Source organism: Phoenix dactylifera, chromosome 11 (genome assembly GCF_051530095.1).
Source record: "Phoenix dactylifera cultivar Ajwa chromosome 11, Ajwa_hap1_PhDact_Kaust_v1.1, whole genome shotgun sequence".
NCBI classification, from domain to species: Eukaryota; Viridiplantae; Streptophyta; class Magnoliopsida; order Arecales; family Arecaceae; genus Phoenix; species Phoenix dactylifera.
The window spans coordinates 22,812,557-22,836,135 of record NC_143200.1 but is presented as its reverse complement, the minus strand read 5'-3'; the positions used below and the strand labels follow the sequence as shown (position 1 = coordinate 22,836,135).

Sequence of the window (23,579 nt, the reverse complement as noted above, 5' to 3'; positions counted from 1 at the left end):
AAGAGCTTTAATGTTTGATCTGCTTACCAGAGCTTAGCCCAAGTGTTTTGTGCTTTCCCTAATTTGGCAAAGGCCATATAGGTTTAATTACTATTAAGAGGCATTGGTGAAGATGTTCGTATCATATGGTGATGACCTGTAGAGAGTTGTTTGGCTTGAGATTGTTTGTGTTAGGGTCCATGTGTTTAGTTCTGCATCTGTTGTAAGATGATAGGTTTCGGCTAGCTTTTTTGTATGAGGTCTAGAATTATTAAAATGGTATCAGAGAAAATTTAGCTCATAAACCTGCATCTGTTGTAAGATAATGGGTTCCGGCTAGCTTTTTCCCTTCAGACTAGGCTCCAGCGCCGCCTCCATTGTGATTAGATGCACAGCCTTTTACCAAGCTCTCATTTGTCATCACCATTTTTTCCACCCATGAATCAGCGAAAATCTCATACCCTTTAGTTGTAAGCCTCAAACTCACTTCCATTGTCACATCAATGAACTGCCCTTCATTGGTAAAGAAAGATTGTGCACAAAATCTAGCATCATGCGCCACACCATCCACAAGTTTACCATAAGGCGTGGGGCAAAAACTGCTCTCAAAGAACAGTAACTAGTATCAAATGAACTTATAAACAAACAGAAGCTATGGCAGACATTTCGACAGTTACAACTACAAAAAGCACAAATCTCATGCTCCCCATGGAACGACGGATCACGAGGCAAGGACCGACCGTGCATTGTGACGAACATTGTTACGGCCAAGGCCCAAACCCAACCCCAGAGGGACCCCATCAGTGTTACGGTTATGGTTGCACTGTGAAGAATTTACATGTCCATGAGATCTAGCATTTTTGGAATGCATGTCAATGCAAACATGGCCATTGCTGTTTCCATGTTGAGAATGGCCATCTCCATTCTGCAAATTCGTACTCCTTGTCATTGGAATCATCCCCATTTCCTCAGAAGGTGATGCTTGCTCTGGACACTCAACATCTTCATTGTAACCATTTATCAGAAAGTCTGAACAGTTCTTGCGAATGCCATGATCATATGGGTTTCTGAACCGACCGCCTGGTCCTCTGAGATAGCTATACCGCAATGCATTTGCCATCTCATTTGTTGTTATGTTCCTAGAGATCTGCATAAAAAGAAGAAACAATTAGGAAGGCTTGGTCTCCATCAACAAAAACTACTAGAGACAAGAAAAGCAAATTTGCTGATACAAGAATGCACCATAACATTATTCTGGAAGCTTGCAACTATGGCACTAATAATTAGACACAATGAACTTTGATGCACATAATTTATCAGAACCATTCCTTGCTGGGTGATGAAGCTTACAAATGAAAATTTCCACCCATCAGCACATATTAGGATCCAAGACTAGGCCCAGTCAAATTCTATTTTCAATGAACTTGACCCACTTTTGATTTGCGACTTTCTAGCTCTGATATGTTAATTCTTTTTTCCCTAATTTATGCTTGCATTGTTTAATTTGTTTTTGAAGTTACAATTTCTTTAAAAGCATGCTTAATCAAAATCCTGCATATTCATAGATTACCAGGGAAGAAGATTGTATTCTCACAAACATTTGGAATTAGCAGCAGATTTAAAACAGATGGGCAAATGGGAAACGGGTAAACAACAATATCACTCTGAACCAAGAGTCCAGAGAGACATACAGAGAGATGCCAATAAGTAATGGAACGTAATATTCTAAAGTAATTACACAGTTCAACTTTAATATCATAAAAAACCAAATTGAAAGATAATTTGTGATCCAAACTCGGAAGCATAAGAATGTGCAAATAGAACCATGCCACAGAATATTCGGTACATCAATCATTAAGTAAGCCAAAAGAATAAAAATAAATATACAAAATCATGAAACTTAAAATGTGCTGCTTCCAATTGGAAAAAAGAACTGCAGCATTAAAACTTTTATGACACCACTGCATGCCATTTCAAAATGCATAAGAACGGCAGTACGCCAAATTAAGCATTTATCAAAAAGCTAAAGAAAATATGCACACCTGTGATGCTTGTACAGCTGTTAAAACTGCAACTCCAAAGATAAGAAAGAAGTCCATCATCAGAAATGATATGGCTCCGGGATGGTAAGTAGCAGAATGGCTCAGCCATGAACCAAAAGATGTTGGAGCAGTTGGATCTTTTACTATTCCTACAACACAAAATTAGTTTCCTTTCAATGCAAGTGGAAGTGGAACATTGGCACAATTTAAAAAGGAAAAAGTTTTAAAAGAACAAACTTCATTAACACATACTAATTATGGTTACTGCACCAGTAACAATCATAGCAGAAACTTCTAGAATGAGAAACATGAAGAAATCCCACTTGTTTCTCTGCAATTACAAGTTATCATTTATTTAATAATAAAAAGAGGCACAGTATATGGAGCAGGAGAAAAACCGTGTGCCTCTGGATAGATAAGAGGCACAGAAAAGGCTAGACAGAAAGAAACAGAGAAGCAAGTCATGAGTGTTGAAGCACCTTGCCAATACAATTTGATACCCAAGGACAGTGATGATCAAACTGCTCAACACAGCGATCACAAGTGGAACAATGCTTTGCACGCAGAGGCCTGACAATCTAGGAGATATTCAAGCATAAGCTGAATGAGAAATTTAGAGTACAAATGCCAATGGGCAGAAAATATCCTTAAAATTACAATATATGGAAAACATACCTTGCACGTTGCACAGAGCTGGGACCAATTTCCAGATAGCAGAGCAGGATTATTTAGTTCCATCTTTAGTAAAGGCTCCTGTAGGCAAAAATATAGAAATCAGTAATTTAGGTCTTGTTTGGCATCATTGTTTTTTTGTGTTTTTGTTTCTCTATGAATTAGTGAAATACCAGAGGGAGATTGATATTGAAGTGGAGTTTGTATAGAACTTCTACTATTCCTTGTGATTTTTCAATCTTTTTTGAAATCAATAAATCCTTGCTACCATAACTCCGAAGGTTTTACAAACAATTTCAAGAAACAAAGTTATATATTCAGATTAGTTCATATTTCTTCTTGGATTTTCGAAAACAAAAGCAATACCAAATGGGCCTTCAATAATTATTGCCTTGAGGATTAAAGATTGAACAACCAATCAATTACATTATTATATAAAATAACAGCTTGTATCAGTATCTTCTTTTATGTGCTAAAATTCAGATTTCCCAAGATAATGATAAATGCTCCAGCAGCAGCCAGGAGTATGCAAAATGTGATTTTCTTTTCACAATTGAGAGAAAACTACATAATTTAGGATTTACTTTGAGCTACCATAATTACAATATCAGCAACACAGCTAACACCAGATATCAAGATAGAGGCAACTAATACCACAGATAAATGTGGATGGCCAAAGAATCCTTGTAAAGAAAGCATCAAGATAGGAGTAAGAAAGTTACGAGAAGATGAGGAAATTTGGAATTCCCCAAGATAAAATCAATATACCATAATTATCAAGTTTCAAAACCAATCTGCTCAAGCCTTTCCCCTAGCTACATAAATAGATCCCCAACAAAACTAACTCAAGGGAACTTCTTGTCAGACTTTAGATCTAACTAAAAGGATTCCTACTTGGAATATTAAAAGACTGAGTATGTTCATCACAAAATTGCAACTGTAATATTGGCCAGTTTTTGACTTTCACACGTTGGGATTTGGCCAAGAGCTATGAAATATCAATTGTAGATATCAAAGATATTTTTCCAACAAAACGATGATCATCAGAATCCAATATTTTTGCTAAAAGGTATGTTCAATCTAGCAGACCTTCAGATCATTGATACATCACCAACTTTGTTGGTTTTGATGGTGCAAAGTTAAAGAGAAAAAAAAAAAAAGCTCAATTGTTATCCAGCATAAAGAATTGCCTTTTCTTACATTATGTTGCAAAATAAAATGAAGAAATTCTTTAATTTAGTGAAAACAAGATATACAATAAAATAAAAAAAGGTCATATATCGAGAGGTGGACTAAAACCCGGTCAAGTAGATTCAACTCAGGTCCGGTCAATCCTAATTGGACAACAGGGTCTAGTATCGATAGTTCGAACTGTTGGATGTGATCCACTACTCCTAAATTGCTTAACCACCAAAAATCATGTAATTTAGAGATCCCCAGTCTATAAATCGAATGAACGAAAAATTGATAGTTTAAATAACACGAAACAATGCATTTGTTTGACCACTTAATGCATAGTCTATGGGTCTCCAAATCATATAACTTTTGGCATGTAAGCAGTTTAGAGAAAGTCGATAACATCCACTGGCTAGAATCATCGATGTTGGACCCCCTCCCCTCCCAAAGCAATGCTAACTCTATAATACCAATCTTGCACCTACATATTTTGTTTCTAAACCTTTCTTTCCATCCACTTCATTAATATTCTATTGATCACCTTATCTCTCTTAATACCTCCTCATATACAAGGAGGAAAAATGATAAAATCACTATCAAAAAATTCCATAACCATCATTATTAATAAGGTCTAAGAGGTTTCACAAAAAGATGATAGTGTTTGAGAATGATAGTGTTATTTTGATGATTAACAAGCATTTAACAAGAGTATGTTATAAGTTAAAACGATACTTCATTTATAAGTCTATTACTCTCAGTATATTTGTATAAAATTGATATAGATACATCTCATTGTTTATATGAATGAATCTAATCTTGAGATGCAGCAAAGTGTGGATTGAGTCGACCCAAAGGATGATTGGGTCGACCCCGGCACATCAAGAAATCATTTGGCACACTTCTGCAAAAATGGCACAGATGAACAGTGAGTTGGGTCGACTCAAGGAAAGCATGAGTCGACCCAAACATCAAGATCCTCAAACAACTCAGAAAATGGTTCTCTGGATTTACTGAGAGGGTCGACCCAAGATAAAGTTGAGTCGACCCAAGCTTGAGTCGACCCAAAGAAAGGTTGAGTCGACCCAAGTGAAGAAAGGCTGAAATTCAAGGTTCTGAATTTTCTGAGAGGGCCGACCCAAGAAAAAGTTTGAGCTGACCCAAGGTTTGGGTCGACCCAAGAAAAGTTTGGGTCGACCCAAGCACGGGCAGAAGCATAACGGCTAGTTGTGCAGAAGTGCTTTTTGGACTCCCAACGGCTATAAACGGCTAGTTTCTTCAATCCAACGGTCAGGAAGGACTATTTGGAGGTTGGAGAAGTATTTAAGAGGGAGTATTCATCAGAGAAAGTAAGCTTTGGAAAATACATCAAATGCATTCAAGAGAGAACCCTAGCAAGGCAAGCTTCATCCAAGTGCTTCATTCAAGAATCAAAAGAAAGTGGTTGAGCAGATTCAAAGAGTCATCAAGAGCTCCATCCACCCTTGAAGAGTGAAGCATCCTTGACAAAGAAGAGAGAAGTCACATCAAGCGATAAATATTCTCTAAACTCTTCTTTGTAGATTATATTGTTATATTTGCTCATCTAGGAGTTTAAATCTTCTTCCTTTGTTTATTAAACTACTTGTAAAGGTTGGTTGGTTAGCCCGCAAAACCAACGGAATAGGTTGATTGGTGAACCCGGAAAACCAATTGTAAAGGTTCGTTGGTGAGCCCGTAAAACCAACATAGGTTGTTGGTAAGCCCGTAAAACCAACGTAGGTTGTTGGTGAACCCGTAAAACCAATTGTATAGGTTCGTTGGTGAGCCCGTAAAACCAACATAGGTTTTTGGTGAACCCGAAAAACCAAAGTGTAAAGGTTTTTGGATTGTGAGCCCGGAAAACAATCCAACTGTAATCCGCGGGATTATAGTGAATTCCCAAGGGGTCGCTTGGGGAGTGGACGTAGGTGCTAAGGAGAGCACCGAACCACTATACTTCTTGTTGTTTGTATTGTGATTTGTTTAAGTTCACTAACTCATCATTTAACACAAGTAAGATAGTTAAAATTAAAAGAAACCAATTCACCCCCCCTCTTGGCTTGTCACCTCGGGCAACAAGTGGTATCAGAGCAAGGTGCTCCAATAGTACTCATTGATCTCACAATCAAGAGTTAAAGATCATGACAACCCAAGTGGGATGTTCTATAGGAGAGGGACAATTAATTGATAGACCTCCACTTTTTAATGGCATAAACTATACATATTGGAAAGCACGCATGTGCATTTTCATTCAAGCACATGACTATGATTTATGGAGTATCATAGTCAATGGACCACACACAAGCACTAATCATGATAAGAAAATGGATCAGCAAAATGCAAAAGCCATGAATGTGCTATTTTGTGCATTAGATGATAGTGAACTTAATTGCATATCTTTTTGCACAACTGCTAAGGAAATATGGAATATGCTTGAAGTTAAATATGAATGCACTAACAAATCTGAAACATCATGTGTAGAAGAAGAGCAGCATCATATTGCAAATTCATGCTTAATGGCACATGAAGATGAGATATATGAGGTACATGCTAAAACTAAAGATGATTTTACATTTGATAAACTTCATGATGTCTTTTCTGATTTGTATTTAGAACATAAGAAACTTATTTGTAGGAACAAGAACTTGAAGAATGAAAATCAAATCCTAATAGATGAAAAACTAAAACTGACTAATGAAATTGAAATCTTAATTAAAGAAAATAAAGAACTAAATCAGAGAAATCAACTTCTTACTGAAAGCCATGATAAACTTAAGAAAAACAATGAACTGCTTTCAGAAGATAATGAAAAATTAACTAAAGAAGTTGAGAATTTGAAACCTATTGTTGAAAGATTCACTCTCAGCTCTGAAAAACTACATTTAATGATAGAAAATTCAAGAGCTGTATATGACAAAGCTGGATTGGGATATCAACCTTTGTACACTCAAAAATCTTTCGAGAATATAATTCTAAAATCCTCCACTATTCATCCTAAAACAATTTCTCACAAATCTGGTGAAACTAATAAACAGAAACAGAAAACTGAAAATTCATTATCTGTTTTTGCTAAATCTATGTTGTTTAAATTTAGCAAGAATATGCAGAAGTATATTACTTGTAATTCTAAAACCTGCAAACTAATAGACAAAATGATAATTAAGAGAATATGGGTTCCAAAAGGAACAATTATAGCTAACCTGCAAGGATCCAAAAGAGCTTGGGTTTCTAAGTTGAAAACATGATCATTTTTAGCAAATGTGTCTAGCTACCCAAGATTCCAATGAATCTGGACAATGGGTTCTCTAGACACGTGTTAAAGAATAGAACTTAAAATATAATTAAGAAGAGTGACCAAAATGGAAGAAATAATGAAATTAGTAATCCTTGCATCCTCTCATATTCAAATTGTAGCTAGTATTAATCATTTCTGTGATATAAGTGATACTTTTGGTATAAAAAGAAAATATATCCAAATCACTCCATCTTCCTATATTATGCTTCAGTTATTGATGGATAATTTACTTAATCAATACTCTTAGAATAACTCTTTGAATTCTCTATATACTTAATTGAGAGTTCTTATCCTCGTCATTATCTTCTATTGATCATAAACACAAGAATGTCTACTTGGTATATATTTTTTTTTTTATATATACATTAAGAATACCAAGATTAAATAGACTAGTTTTGGCGTATAAAATCAACTCATACTAGTATGGACTTAATCTCAAAAGACCTTGTCATTGGTTCACTTAGATTAATTTTTGCAAGGTCAAAGTTTGCTATGTATGTCATCTAGAAAAATAAACTAGAATCATTTCTAAATCTGAAAATATTGTTTTCACCTTTAGCCTTTGAAAATTCTCCATAAGAACTTATTTGGATCTCTAGGATTGTGAACCTAGGAGATAAGCTTTCTGATTTTGTAATTGTGGAAAATTTCTCAAAGCTAATATTGGTTTTGTTCTTGGCACTTAAATTAAAATATTTTCTGCATTGGCACAAACTCACAAAAAGGGTTCAAATGAAAAAGGTTTGCAAACTATGAAAATAAAATTGTATCATGGCATAGTTTTGAAAACTAATTTCTTATTGAGTTGTGCACAGAAAATAATATTGAATACAATTGTTTCTACACCAAGAACACCATAAATAAAATAGAGTTGATAGAATCCTTGAAGAAATAAAAAAGACAATGTTGTATGATAGTCATCTACTTAAATGATTTCTGTTAAAAGCTATCATCATTGCTTGTCATACATATGGTTTCTATTAGAAAACTCCTTTTGATCTTCTGAAAAATAGAAAATGATATATTGTATATCTTTTATATTTTTCAGTCATACATGTCATGCTTGATATGTTCTTATGAAAATAATGTCAAATCTGATAAAACAAATATTTCTTTGGATATTACTCTTCAAGCAATGCATATAGAATATTCAATGAAAAGATACTAGTTGTAGAGATATCAATTCATACTATTCTTATTAAAACTAGATCCTTTATTGAGAATATAGTTTATCATTTTGATTCTATGTAACAATCTGAATTTTGATAGAAACAACTGTTTAAGATAATTTGATTAAAACTTAGCTAGCACGTCTTATTGATAGTTATCTTAAGCTAATAGAATCTAAGCTAAATTGATTCTGAAAACAAGAAATTGATTTGACCTTGATGAATCTTCCTATTGCCTCACATGCTTATTCTTGAACCATCTTGGTTAATGAAACTATCTCTTTAGTTCAAGTGACATGTGCTTGCTTATATTTAGGCAATCTCTTGAGTAAAGTGACTCAACATTCAATTATTGTCATATCTTATGTTGAGTCATCTAGTTAAGAAATATGTTGTATGAATATTTTGTATCTTGAAGCAACTAATGACTTTCTTTCAAGAAAGAAAAGAAGTTTGTTAATAATGCAGGATCCTTGAGCAAGAAAATGAGAGATTTCAACTTGAAGGACACCTCCACATAAGATACAATAAACATTCACATGCAAACAAGAGAAAGGACCTTCTTCAGCCAAACGTTCACACATAAGAAATCTAGTTTGACTTGAAGAATATAGAATGAATCGGTAATTTTAGATACCTCTCTCATAAATTAGCTGAGCAATGTCTATAACTTAAATCTTATTGTGGCATGGTTAAAATCTTTAATTATTAATTTTTTGATATCATGTCTATATATGTATTAATTGACTTATGCTTTTAGAAATTGATTCATGGTTTGCTCAAACTAAAATGTTCCTTTGCCTATATTATAACCATCAAATACACAAGTATATGCTTAAAATGCTGATTTGAATTGACTTGTGAGAAGCTATGAATTCTTGAGCATAATGAAAATGCTGTTTGCATGATATACATCTATATGATACATAAGATTATTTCTTTATTCTGCTCTTTCATGTAAATTACTTGAGAATAACAAAAAGAGAGAGAGATAAAGAAAAGAAAATGGATCTTATTCAAGAGAAGTAAAATCTAAGTAAAGGCAAATACTTCAATCTTAAGGAAAAGAAAAACAAGCATAATACATTCGGCACATTTGTGAGACTTGTAAAAGGGATAAAATCCGTAATTAATTACACTTAAACAGGGAGAGTTTGAAGTGAACATTTTAACATTTCTATTTTGCTCATCATAGGGATGGTGCCAATGGGGAGGCTAGTGGTAGTACCCGGCACTATTTGACCCAACTATTCGGTGTAGGGTATATTAGGGACGGCACAAGAGGGAGGCTAGTGGTAGTACCTCGTGCCCCTTCCAACTCCACCGGATAGGGAGCAAATAGAGTATAGAGCATAAGAAGGTAAAAATGAAAGACAAAGTAAATGAAAGTATATAAGAAGAATCAAGTCAAATTTTTTAATCACTTGAAAACACACTTTAAGGATGAAATCAGTACAAGATTATATTTAAATAGGGGGAGTTTATTTGAAAAGAATTGATTTTGATCCTTGACATGCTTGTTCTTAATATTTTAATGCATAATATATTTTGCATGTCACATGATGTTTTGAATTATATGTTTTCAATATTCAAATAACAAAGATCTTTCCTAAATATAACTTGTAATGCTTCATGCCTATAAAATTTGATTGAAACATGTTATTACCAACAACAACATCATTTTGTTTTAATGAATATATTTTGAAAAATAAAAGAAAAGAATAATTTGAATTTGCAAGTTAGGCAAAATGAATTGATTCCGATTTATCTTTTATCTTGCCTAACATTAGTACATAATGTCCTCCAATTTGTACCAAAATTCAATATGAATTACAAAGATTCTGGATGTGCTCTAATGTTCTTGAAATATGTGTTTTCAATCTTAATAATTTAAGATAAGCTACAATATAGAAGATGCATATCTCAAATTATAATCCTGAAAGCCTCTTTGAAAATTTTTATGAAATTCAGAATCTGATTTTGTATAAAAGCTTAAACTTAATTTAAAAATGCTTCTATCATTGCCTTTTTGTAACTTTCATTATATGCTTCAATGATTGCATCATTTTGAAAAATAACTCAATATGATTTCTAGATAAAAACTACGGTTTAAGAAAAATAGAATTACTTTTGATGCCTTGATTGTTTGCTCCGATACGCATCTGAAACATATCATTTTCTATCTTATAAGTTTATTAAAATTAGTCTAAATGATGCGTTTTTCAATGATCTTGATTGCAAACAAATGGTTCTAAACATATAATATTATTTTGATATTAAAAAGATTTATGGTGCTTCATATATACATCGCTGAAAAACTATGTCTAAGAAATTAATATTTTGAATATACACTCCTACATAATTAAATGCTTCTATCATTAAAAAGAAAAGCTATTTTTAAGAAGAGAGTTAATGATCCTAAAGCTTAGAATATTTCAACTCACTTCAATAATTCTTATAGGAAAGAAAATGTAATTACTTTTGAAAGAAATTTGAGCTTCAAAAGAATTATTTTCTGATTAATATTTCCATACATATTCAAAAAAAAAAATAAGAGGAAATATAATTTATTCTTGAAAGATTAAAAAGAGTGATTGCTATAAATTTTGAAAAATTCTAGATCACTCTACATTCTTGATATTATAGAAGAACAAAAAAAAAAAAGGTTTGAAAGAAAATGCATCTTTTGAGGGGGAGCTTTAAATACTCAATCTCTTTATTGAAAATTATCTTCAAACTCTAAACTCTCAAATGGAATGATTAATTAAGGGGGAGAAAGAAAATTTCAGAGTAAGAGATCATATAGAACTTAATCGTATAAATTCGCATCTAAAGATGAGACAAAGAATACTAAATGTAAAGTGGTATTAAACTTTGTGCTTCATTGAATATCTTTTGAAAGTTGGATTTCCATCTGTATTCATCGGTAAATCATTTATTTCTGAAAATTTAATTGAAAAGGATTCCATCTGTCTTAGTTTCGAAAATTTATCTTGGAATCTACTTATGAGTTCTTATTGGCTTGCACTTTAGTGTTTCAATCCTGAGCCAATTCATTTTAATTGATTTTGATGCTATGATCTTTAAATGAGTAAAAGAAAGTTTTTAAGAGAGCTCTAAAAGAACTTTCAAAGCCTTGAATTTTATGTATCCTACACTGCATAAATTCATGTTTTGGTATATATGCCCCAATACTTTTATATCATGAAAGAACTTTGAAGTCATTAAGAATTAAGGATTCAACATAATCTTATGTTTTTCGAGTATATAAGTTTTGATCTTTATTTGCTCTTATACTATACTCTGAAAATTAATTAGATTGCTCTCATCTTGCTATATACTTAATATATATATATATATATAAAGGTGTTGAATTTTCATTCATGCCTTCTTTGAATATTATTCTTGATACTCCTTGAAATAACTTGAAAAAGATTCCATCTACACTTGATTTGAAAAAAAAATATCTTTGGAATCTACATTTAGAGATTTCTTTTGGCTCACATCTTAAATGTCTCATTTCTAAAGCCAAACACATAGAAATAAGATATCATTTTATTAGGGATCATGTGCAAAATGGAAACATATGTATTGAGCATATATGTACTGAAAAACAATTAGCTCACATATTCACAAAACCCTTGAGTGAAGATAGAGTCTGCACGCTAAGGAGGAAATTAGGCATATGTGATCCTTTTTATTGAATAGATATAAAAGGGAGCAAGCAGTCTCATGATACATTCCTCCCATTTCTAAAAACCCATGAAACATGAGTCAAACTTGTAATCTATAGATTCCTTACTCATGTATCATTGTCCCAGAAAGAATTTGTAAGGATTGGAAGCAAGGAAAATTATTTGAAGCGAAAAGGAAGAGAAAGGAAAAATTTCTGAACTTGGGTCGACCCAACCCAGAATAGGGTCGACCCAACATTGAGTCGACCCAAGAAAATTCTTGAGTCGACCCAACGTCGGGACCCTACTGTTAAAAGGGGGACCCGTGAGCTTTTTTTTAGGGCACTGTTTACCCTTTGTCCTCTTCCGAAAACCTTATTCCCCACTCTCCAATCTCCTCCAATCATCTCCAAACACTAGATTACTTCACGATCTTGGAGAAATGGGACCCAAGAGAGCCGTAGCCAAGCGATCCGGGAGAGTCTCACGGATCCAACGTGCGGAAAGAGAAGCTACAGAGCCGACCTCCCCTCGCCACGTACACTAGGAGGATGAGGATTAGATCACAGCCATTAGATACTCCCTAGGCTGATATTAGCATTTCTGTTTAGAGCCTAGGCTAGATATCTAGTTCTCATATGTATTTTGTGTTTATCATGTATCTTTAAACTTTGATTAAGGAACATTGTAATTGCTTTTGTTTTTGGCATGAATGTACTAAAATGTTCCTATTTTGATCAATGAAGTTTGAATGTTTGTTATTTATTGTGTCTTTTTCCATGCACCTATTTGATGATAACAAAAAGGGGGAGAAGTAAAGAAAGAGTAATAGGGGAGAAGTAAAGAAAGAGTAATAAGAGGAGAAGTAAAGAAATTGTGTAAGAAAAGAGAAATAACTGGTAAAATAAATTGAAAATCATATAGGAAAGCATATACATTTAAGGGGGAGCAATTTGTAACAATGAAAATGATCAAATCAAAAATTTCTATCAAATTTCAGAATTTGGCACATAGAATTTCAGAATTTGGCACGCACCTTTCACACCTCGATACATAATCTGAAACTCATGTTTTATCTCAGATTTTTGGAGTTTCATCTTTAATGAATTATAAATGAAAGGGGGAACAATTCAAAAAGTCAAACCGGCAACATTTGAATGATATAGGGGGAGACTTCACTCTTATATATGAAAAGATGAAATTCAGCAAGTTAAGCCCTTTCAAAAACTGATTTTAAGATAAGTATCAATAGGCTCATACTCTTTATTTTGTAATCATCAAAAAGGGGGAGATTGAGAATGATAGTGTTATTTTGATGATTAACAAGCATTTAACAAGAGTATGTTATAAGTTAAAACGATACTTCATTTATAAGTCTGTTACTCTCAGTATATTTGTATAAAATTGATATAGATACATCTCATTGTTTATATGAATGAATCTAACCTTGAGATGCAGCAAAGTGTGGATTGAGTCGACCCAAAGGATGATTGGGTCGACCCCGGCACATCAAGAAATCATTTGGCACACTTCTGCAAAAATGGCACAGATGAACAGTGAGTTGGGTCGACCCAAGGAAAGCATGAGTCGACCCAAACATCAAGATCCTCAAACAACTCAGAAAATGGTTCTCTGGATTTACTGAGAGGGTCGACCCAAGATGAAGTTGAGTCGACCCAAAGAAAGGTTGAGTCGACCCAAAGAAAGGTTGAGTCGACCCAAGTGAAGAAAGGCTGAAATTCAAGGTTCTGAATTTTCTGAGAGGGCCGACCCAAGAAAAAGTTTGAGCTGACCCAATGTTTGGGTCGACCCAAGAAAAGTTTGGGTCGACCCAAGCACGGGCAGAAGCATAATGGCTAGTTGTGCAGAAGTGCTTTTTGGACTCCCAACGGCTATAAACGGCTAGTTTCTTCAATCCAACGGTCAGGAAGGACTATTTGGAGGTTGGAGAAGTATTTAAGAGGGAGTATTCATCAGAGGAAGTAAGCTTTGGAAAATACATCAAGTGCATTCAAGAGAGAACCCTAGCAAGGCAAGCTTCATCCAAGTGCTTCATTCAAGAATCAAAAGAAAGTGATTGAGCAGATTCAAAGAGTCATCAAGAGCTCCATCCACCCTTGAAGAGTGAAGCATCCTTAACAAAGAAGAGAGAAGTCACATCAAGCGATAAATATTCTCTAAACTCTTCTTTGTAGATTATATTGTTATATTTGCTCATCTAGGAGTTTAAATCTTCTTCCTTTGTTTATTAAACTACTTGTAAAGGTTGGTTGGTTAGCCCGCAAAACCAACGGAATAGGTTGATTGGTGAACCCGGAAAACCAATTGTAAAGGTTCGTTGGTGAGCCCGTAAAACCAACATAGGTTGTTGGTAAGCCCGTAAAACCAACGTAGGTTGTTGGTGAACCCGTAAAACCAATTGTATAGGTTTGTTGGTGAGCCCGTAAAACCAACATAGGTTTTTGGTGAACCCGGAAAATCAAAGTGTAAAGATTTTTGGATTGTGAGCCCGGAAAACAATCCAACTGTAATCCGCGGGATTATAGTGAATTCCCAAGGGGTCGCTTGGGGAGTGGACGTAGGTGCTAAGGAGAGCACCGAACCACTATACTTCTTGTTGTTTGTATTGTGATTTGTTTAAGTTCACTAACTCATCATTTAACACAAGTAAGATAGTTAAAATTAAAAGAAACCAATTCACCCCCCCCCCTCTTGGCTTGTCACCTTGGGCAACAGTGTTGACAGCTATGTTACTTGGGTATGGTTACATGTCTAACCGTAGGATCCTTTTAGTCATTAAGAATTTCTTCTTGCACATCCATACCCAAGTGTCACACCCAGGGTCGACGGAACCGTCCCGAACCGGGCGGTTCTAGCCGTACGAAGCCGTTCCGGCGGCAGACCGGGACGGTTCCGACAACAGAAACGAAACCCGTTGCTAGAGAAGGAGAAGAAGGAAAGAAAGGAAAAGTGAGAACGAGCAGGGAAGAGAGGGAAAGGGAGAGGGAGGGAGAGAGGAGGGTGGCGGAGGCCGGCGTCCGGGCAGGAGGCGAACGTCGCAAACAGGTCCCCCTCCTTCGTTCGAAATAAGAGTTCAGCCGTTTTTTAATTTTGCGATTTTTAAGTAAAATTGGCAAATCATTTGTTAACTTCACTTAAATATCGTGAATAAAAAAAGGTGTGATTTGCCGACTTCACTTAAAAATCGCAAAATTAAAAGCGGTCAAAGCCCCGTTTCAAACGAAATAGGGGACCCAGTCGCGGCCTCCGCCTTTTGCCCGGGCGCCGACCTCCGCCGGCCCTTCGCCACCCTCCTCTCTTCCTCCCTCTCTCCCCCTCCTCTCTCTCTTTTCCTCTCTCCCATTCACCCTCTCTCCTGCCTCCTCTACTGTGTCGGTACAAGCCCGGCACGGCATGGTGCAGGCCCATACCGACCCATGCCGCCGGGCAACCGATCCGGTGCTCGGTACTAGCACAGCATATCATGGTCACACCCCAACCCATTTCTAAGTGTTGGGTGCAAGAACTGTGCAGTAAGCTAAAGGGTATGAGTTACTCAGGTCAGCAGCAAAGATGAGGTGACAAACAAATCCTTGCATTTCCAAGCATGTTATTATTTAGGCTATTTCTTTGGCAAAGTGGCTCAAAGCACCCTTAAATAGGTTATTTTAAAATTTACAAATATCCTTGAGAATGAATTCCGGCACATTAGGTAACATAATTAAAAAACAAGCTCTGTTTAACATACATTATGATTCAATCTCACATTTATAGCTTCAAAACTTTCCAATGAAACGTTCAATATGTATTAGAATATAAACCAACATAGATGGAAAATGCATGATCTAACATGGGATAAATCTTTTAAATCTCCCTGTGTTCAAATAGAGACATGTTGGCAGGAACATATCAACAAACTAACAAAGAGAATCTTACTTAATAAAGTTGTGTTACATCACATAAGGTATAAAAAACAACAAGCTATCTTAAAGTACATTTGCCTCCAACTGCATGCTGCACTGCATAAGAGAACTTTATAGTACAATGTGGAGTCACGTATTCGTGAATTGTTTTCTATCATAAAGTGTTTCATTCTTTTCTCTTGAACGCAGAAAGAAAGGTAGGATTTTTTTTTAAAAAAAATACAGCATATGCATAACTTTCCTAAGATTTTTTTAATGAAAAATACATACAGCTATAAAAAAAGGCTGGCTTATTCAATGGGATGATCGATATGCAATTGTAGAATATACCTACCGATAAGGCACATACATCCTTGGAACAGCAGGCAGAAAGCTAAAATTTGTTGTATAAGAAAGACTTTGATAAGAAAGAGATGAGCCCTGGTGAAGCTATTGCCTTATATCATGTATATATGAATGACTCACAATGTATTGAAAGTGCAAAGAAAGAGGACATGGTGAAAACTTATGTGCTTTACTCTAATGCAAAATGTATACAGTAGTCTAACTTATTAAACAACTACAAAAATGAAGAACAGCTTGTTATTATGTTTCAGTCAGCAAATGCACAAAAGAAAAATCGGTTGTTTCTTGTAATTAGTTTTATTCAGCAAGGCCAATTTACAACTCACATCGTCTCGTTGATTTTGTGAATCCCGGACATTCATTTTGATATAACCAGGATCCTTCCTGTAGCAAATCATAAAAGATTGGCAATGAAATAGAGCATCACGCATCAAAATTAGCATCTGCACCAGGTCACATAGAATAGAAGACAATAATTTGTATTAAATTAACTGTACACAAGCAAACATCAGAGTATCACAATAAGAAGTGATGCACAATAGTGTGGTGCGCACATGCATGCATGAATGGGTTTGTATGTGTCCATATTTTCTGATTTAACACTCCAGCTTACAAATTGTGCCTCGAATAAGCACAGCTTCCTATCCACGTGCTATTTTTCTCTTCGTCTAGAACTTTTCAAGTCTAACGGAGCTTTAGAGAATTGCAAACATAGGCACATAGCTAAATCAAGGTTCCAAAAAGCACCTTATCCATCAAACACCAAGGGTTAGTGCCATCGACCATTACAGTGGAAATAATGGCTGTTACTTGCCCAGTCCAGCCTTTGGGGAATAAAAGAACAGCTATTATAACAGCCATCATACCTATTATAAAATTGACGGAGAAAAACATCGTTTTACAACTTGTGATATAATAAATTTGGATTAATACCTCTCTATTTTATTATTACAAATAACCGAGAGGGTAAGGTCAGGCCATCAAAGTCATCCCCACTATGGTCATCTCTTTAAACAGTGCCCATAATTCTATGAAAAAAAACTGTAATTTTTTTCCTTAAAATCTGGGTTCTGGGTACCCAATCACACTATGATAAATCTCTCACAATCTCGCATAAATGTATTAGACAAAGCGAAAGAGAATATGACCAAAATGGGAGTATGTTTATCAATCTGCCTTTAATAGACAGAGAAATTAAAATGTAATTCTTAACATTTTAAGATGGAGGATAACAGTATGCTACTGACATTACATGACCGTTAAAACTTAATAAAAGCTAAATAATAGCAGTTACATAAATGTATAACATTAAAGAAGCCCAGGAAAAAAAAAGAGATAGTCATTATTTTAATCCATGGTTCAAACATCAACTAGCAAGGTAGATTTCTAGTATGCCAACTAGCCTTCTTGGTCTCACGGCATTCCATCTCTAGCCTAGGTAGTCTTGCTCAGAAATTTAGCACCTAGGAACAATTTTTGGTGGAGCCTAGTGAGTAATTTTGGATTTATTTGGGTCAGATTTGGGCAAACTCATACATCAGCCATAGTACCTGACCTGCTCTCCATATTTTTGGGATAAATGGGTCTAAATTGTGTAGAATCTTGGCACGCTTTGGGTCTCAAAAGTTTACTTACATCCAAGAGAACGAATGTTTTATAAATATCTTAACAGGCCAATGAATTTAATAAGTACAAACCCATGATGCTGATGGTAGGAAGCATATGACTTTAACAGACAACAAGAAAACATAAGCACATAATATTTGCCACAATACTTAAAAATTTTAAAAGAAATACAAAAAAAATCCATATCTATTACGATATACAAAGTTTTTCTTCGTCATTTTTTTTTTGGCATTTATAAGCATTACTATAGAAAAAGGGGCCACACAAAGTACAAAATAAGTATCTAAATATGCACCTTGCAGAGTCAGTAAGATGGTTCAGACATAAGTGAACAATACACGCTTGCTGAAAAACATAATATAAAAAAGCTAGTATCTTTATGAGCATTCTCCAACTGTGCAACATAATCAGAATGCATTGATTATAGTAAAACTCATATGCATAAACTGTAACGAGTTCCAAATATTTTGCAAAATAAAACTGACAAAAAGCTGTCAGATGTAACAGTTCCAGAATCTTCATGGATACCAAACCATGCATTTGCATCCATTTAGCATTCATCAGTTATAAAGAAAAATCATACTAAAGAAAAACTTATAATACCTGCTACACCTATAAAACATATATAGTCCAGCAGTTGCCAGGAATACCCCTAACCATGCAAAAAGCCCAAGTGCAGCTGTTAACTTCAAAAGATATGATCCTGCATCCAAAAAATAAAAGATAAAAATAATACAAACACATTGGCTTGACATAATGGATACACTTCGACTCATGAACTCATGAAAAATATTACCTGAAATGACTGAATGTATATATGTAACAAGCATGGCAATAATTACACACCAAAGAGCAGGTGCAAGTCCTAATTTTGATAACTTTCCGAGATGGCTATTCCCATCACAGCGCCTGTCATACAGCCTTCTAGCATTACCCTGCACAAATTTTAGTTCCATTAAAACCTTGATGACCTGCTCCAACCTTTGTGAAAGATTTTGTACTGGTAGGAAGCAGGAAAAGCAGTAAGTGTGGATTCAAGTGTAATGCCCTAAATAACTGTAGAATTGCTAGTAAGTCAATGTGTTCTCATTGAAGCATCCAGGAGTGGGAGTGGCATCAGTAAAGGCAGAAGTTACTGCAACTGCCAAGCCTCAAACCTTTCAAACTTTTCAGCATGAGCAACATATGCTGTTTGCTTCCAGCATCATGTTTCATCATCTAACTACAAAAACAGGAAGCTGTATATATATGTATGCATATGTATGTACATGTATATGAATTTATACATGTATGTATATGTGTATATACATACATACATACGTACGTACGTACATACATGTATATAAATATATGTACATATGTAGATATGTATATATACGTAGATATATATGTATATATATATATATATATATATATATATATATAGATATAGATATCGATATAAATATATATGTATATCTACATATGTATATGTGTTTGTGTTTGTGTATGCATATGTATATCTATATATGTATACAAATGTGTATGTATGTATGCATGTATGTATATACAAATGTGTATGTATGTCTGTATGTATGTATACATATAATATATATATGTGTGTATGTGTGTGTGTACAAACAGACAGCATAAGGCTTGGTTTTGACATTTATATTTATTTCACTATTCCCTCATCTATTATAAGCACTAGCAAAGGTTTCTTTTAATTTTTCTTCAAGAAAGCTTCTATAATATATGGGTAAAATAAGGGAACCATAACATAAAGCTCAAAAAGATTCCATATAACTGTTTAAGTTTAATACTGAAATTTCACAGTAACCTGTGGTTTCTTAAGTATGGGAATGGACAGAAGGTTTATGATATAACAATAGGTTGGAAGCAGTTCCATTCGTCATAAGCTCACAGAAGTGGTTGAGGAATGACTACATCCTTTGGCATCAACGTTGCTCAGATCATAAAATGGTTAGTTAGAAATATGCAAACAGAAAGAATCTATCAATCTACTTAATCTGACAAGGTCTACTGCATGAATAATAATGGAAGGTCATTTGATTTACTAATATATATTAGTTTATTTACAGGGTAGAACACAAAAGTTAAATAAACTATCCATTTGTATCGTTTTTTTCCTATTCCTGTTTTGAGTTTGTACACCGTGTGCATATTATAATTCATTATGAAGTTTGTTCCTGTTAGTTGCTCCAGTAAACTCAATGTAAATGCATATAAAGCTACTTCCCAGCATCACATGCTTCTGCAGGTTGCAAAAGAGAACTCACATATATGGCAAAATACAACATAAAATTGAACTATTCATATGTCTCTTAATGAGGGAACTTAAATATGAATAAAACAACCGATCGATCTTCCACAAACAAAGAACAATGCAGCCAATGAAGGAAATATCGATCAAAAGGAAAAAAATGCTTGACATTTTTTAAAAATGAGAAAACAAGAGGCTTTTGCTTTCAATGAGTTTTGAACATGCCAGGTAGCATGCATAATAACTTAAAACAGCACTAAATACTGAGAACCAGCCTCTTTAAATGCTGGTTAAACATAAGGAAAAGTTTAAATACATTCGTGCATCTGGCAAATAAAAGCTTCTAGATACAAAAACTAAGAAACCATTGATTTACTTCCAAGACAATAAAGGTTAACAACTCCAAACACAGAATACCTACGAGGAAAAAAGCAACTTGCCGATGATTCTTGTCAGAAGCTAGTTGTGCAGGAGTAAAACCAGTATTATCTGTCACCATCAGGTCCTCCTTTCTCCCTGCTTGAACCAGCACTGTGCATGCCTCTAGATTCCCTCTAATAGCAGCCCAATGAAGAGGAGTGCAACCTATTGACAACAGTTTCTGACTTGGTACAGGTGCCAAAATTTTTGAAAATGCGATCATAATACAGATTAAGGAAGATGTGAATGCATCGGCCAAGGCACTCTATGCTCTAGCAACAGAACGAACAAAAAAAAATGATAAGAAAGAAAAGGTTGTACATACCTTCTTTATCCTGCCGCCCTCTATAAGCATCCAGAAATAAAAGAAGACGTATGCAATCGGCAAATCCCTTGTAGGCAGCCCTGCAAGCTCCAAAATATCAGATTAGAACATTTAGGAAAAAGAAGGATCATAGTCCATGATCATCTTGAGATGATAAACTACAGTTCATTTTTGCATTATATTTGAAAAAAGAAAAAAGAAAAACAGTCTGCAATGCTATGACACCATGACATCGAGATTTGAAAAAGGACATACATTGGAATATACATCATCCGCATAATGTGGAGAGACAACAGAACTGGGAGAGCTAATATTACTCATATACTGCAGTGATATATTTCTAATTGAGGAAGCAAACATTTGTGATTGAACATCAAGATAAGAAATTTTACTTTGGGGAGAAAAGTAGAATTTATATTCCAACCAAGTTTAAACCATTGTTCCACATGGGATAAGCTGAAAGCAAAGGACAAGGAGTTGCATACCAGTGCAAAGGGCTTCTTCCATCATTATCAGGGACATCAGGATCAGCATTCCATTTTGTGACAATATGATAAATAAATGCTGTCTGTCCATACTGGGCTGCAACATGTGTCGTCTGCAATCAAGTGAAACTTAATTTAAAAGTACATTTAAATTAGGAAAGGACTGATTTCATCCCAAGTTCTAACAAAACCACACTCCTTAACAAAACATGCCTACGATGCATTGACTTGAAACATAAGAAATTAAGTCACAGGCTGGGAGACATAGTTTCTTGAATTGTTGACAAGGTTGGATTTCGATGATGAGGTAGAAGCACAAAATCTTCATCAAGGCATTGTATAAGGGATGCAATGGACCCTTATTTGGGAGGTTGAATGTCTTGAAACTTTATCATGAATTAGAAAAATTGATTGAATTATCCATTTAGCTTTTACACCTTTTTAAGGAGAATTGGGCTTCAAAACCACTAAATCTCTCCTAAGGCATTTGGTAGATGCACGAGTTCAGTACTCAACTCAAGATCACTGGTGATATGCGGAAAAATAATTAAAAAATGGTAGTAAGTCTTATAATGTTGATTAGCATGCAAAACCAGTAAACAAGATGAAAGTGGAAAGAAGAAAAATGAAAAATTGAGATGAATGCATGGTAAAACTAGGAACTATGTAGTGAAAAACAAGGACATTAAAGGAGGCACAGGAGTTCCACCAAATGGGGACAAAGTCACGAAGAACCAATAGAGATGGTCTATGCAGGTTAGACCAAGTAGGCATTTCAGAAACTTACAGCACTGGAAGTATCCTTTATTATGTATTATTAGCAAGCAATGACTCACAAAGCTGAGTGCCAACCCCAAATAGTTGGGACTGGGCCTGATGTTTGTGATCATGATTACAAACAAGAACCCAAAATTTGCGAACATACGTATCCAAAATAACACTTTGCCAAAAACATTCAAATGCAACCCATCATCGTCGGTTAAAAGATACTCCAACTTTCCTCCAGACTCAAATCCAAGAAAACAACATAAGCCAGAGAGCTGAGAGCCCAGAGTACAGAACACGGCATGATAGAGGAAGTATATTGCTTGAACCCAAACCTGATAACCACACAAGTCTGCTGCATCCACTCGAGCCCCTTCTTTCAACAAGAGCTCGGCAACCTGGATATGGCCGCGCACGCCACTCCAGTGCAGCGCCGTCTGTCCTGTATGATCCGCCGCATTCACATCTCCTCCGTGCTGTCCAGAAATCAACAATCAATCACAGATACAAGCACAATAACCATCATCATACATTCGATCGAGAAAAAACTAAAAAAATCATCTAAATCAAATGATCTCAAGACATCCCAAGATTCATCGTTCCCTAAAGAAAAACAGTAGATATAATTGGGCGAGACACACAAGATTTCTATCGAAAATCATCAAAAAAAGAGAGAGAGAGAGAGAGGGAGAGAGAGAGAAGACCTCGATGATGTACTGGGCGGCGGCGGTGCGGTTGTTGAGGGCCGCCCACTGGAGGGCGTAGTAGCTTAGGCCGTCGGGCTCGGAGACGGAGCAACCCTCCACCTCCACCAGCCGCTGAAGCTTCTCCAGATCGCCGTACGCCGCAGCGGTGTAGACGTCGTTCCTCAGCGCCTCCTCCTCCTGTGGCGCTCCAACTCCGACACCGCCGGCAACGGCGGCCGGCCCCTCCTCCACCACCTCGATCTCCGACGACATCTCCGGCCGCGAACCCGCCTCGGAAACCCCACCGCAATCCCGCGACGCGGAGACGGAGAACGAGAAGGAAGAAATAAAAAGGAAGAATCGCCCCTTCTGTTGGGGGTTTTTTCGGGGGACGGAGGAAGCGAGAGAGAGATATATAATGGAAGAAGACCACGACGGCAACGTTGACTGAGTTCGGGGGATCGAAGCCGGAACCGGTTAGATCCCACCACCGGAGATGAGTCCTTGGCGTTCGGGTCACCTTTTCCGGTGCTGTTACCCCAGGATATAGGTCTTAGCCTTGCCCATATTTGACGTTGGATTGTTAGCTGAGACTTGAAGGGTTGGGTGGTGACCGCGGTGATAGGTTTCTTAGGCTGGGCTGGGAGGTGAGCACGAGCTGGTGGAAGTGGTTACCACCTCCCCCCTTGGGCCAGATATTGAAAGCTATCAAGCAG

The 23,579-nt window shown here is 35.7% G+C and overlaps 1 protein-coding gene across 1 annotated transcript; it reads right to left on the bottom strand.

Annotated features, from left to right (window-relative positions):
• Positions 1-471: 471 nt before the first annotated feature.
• LOC103706471 (protein S-acyltransferase 24-like) lies at positions 472-23,579 on the bottom strand. Its single transcript, XM_008790571.5, has 13 exons — positions 22,882-23,579; positions 22,513-22,653; positions 21,413-21,525; positions 20,928-21,007; positions 20,604-20,767; positions 18,716-18,854; positions 18,523-18,622; positions 16,620-16,677; positions 2,697-2,774; positions 2,501-2,599; positions 2,274-2,352; positions 2,022-2,170; positions 472-1,126 (listed from the first exon to the last, which is right to left on the bottom strand). The coding sequence occupies exons 1-13, from the start codon at positions 23,134-23,136 to the stop codon at positions 701-703; spliced, it is 1,881 nt and encodes a 626-aa protein (XP_008788793.2). The 5' UTR covers positions 23,137-23,579; the 3' UTR covers positions 472-700.

Coding starts and splice junctions, on each gene's coding strand:
- LOC103706471 (XM_008790571.5), bottom strand. CDS start 23,136: ATGTCGTCGGAGATCGAGGTGGTGGAGGAGGGGCCGGCCGCCGTTGCC. Junction 18,855..20,603: donor GGCAAGTTGCTTTTTTCCTC/GTAGGTATTCTG, acceptor AAATTTGTGCAG/GGTAATGCTAGAAGGCTGTA. Junction 2,171..2,273: donor TGGTGCAGTAACCATAATTA/GTATGTGTTAAT, acceptor TTTGTGTTGTAG/GAATAGTAAAAGATCCAACT.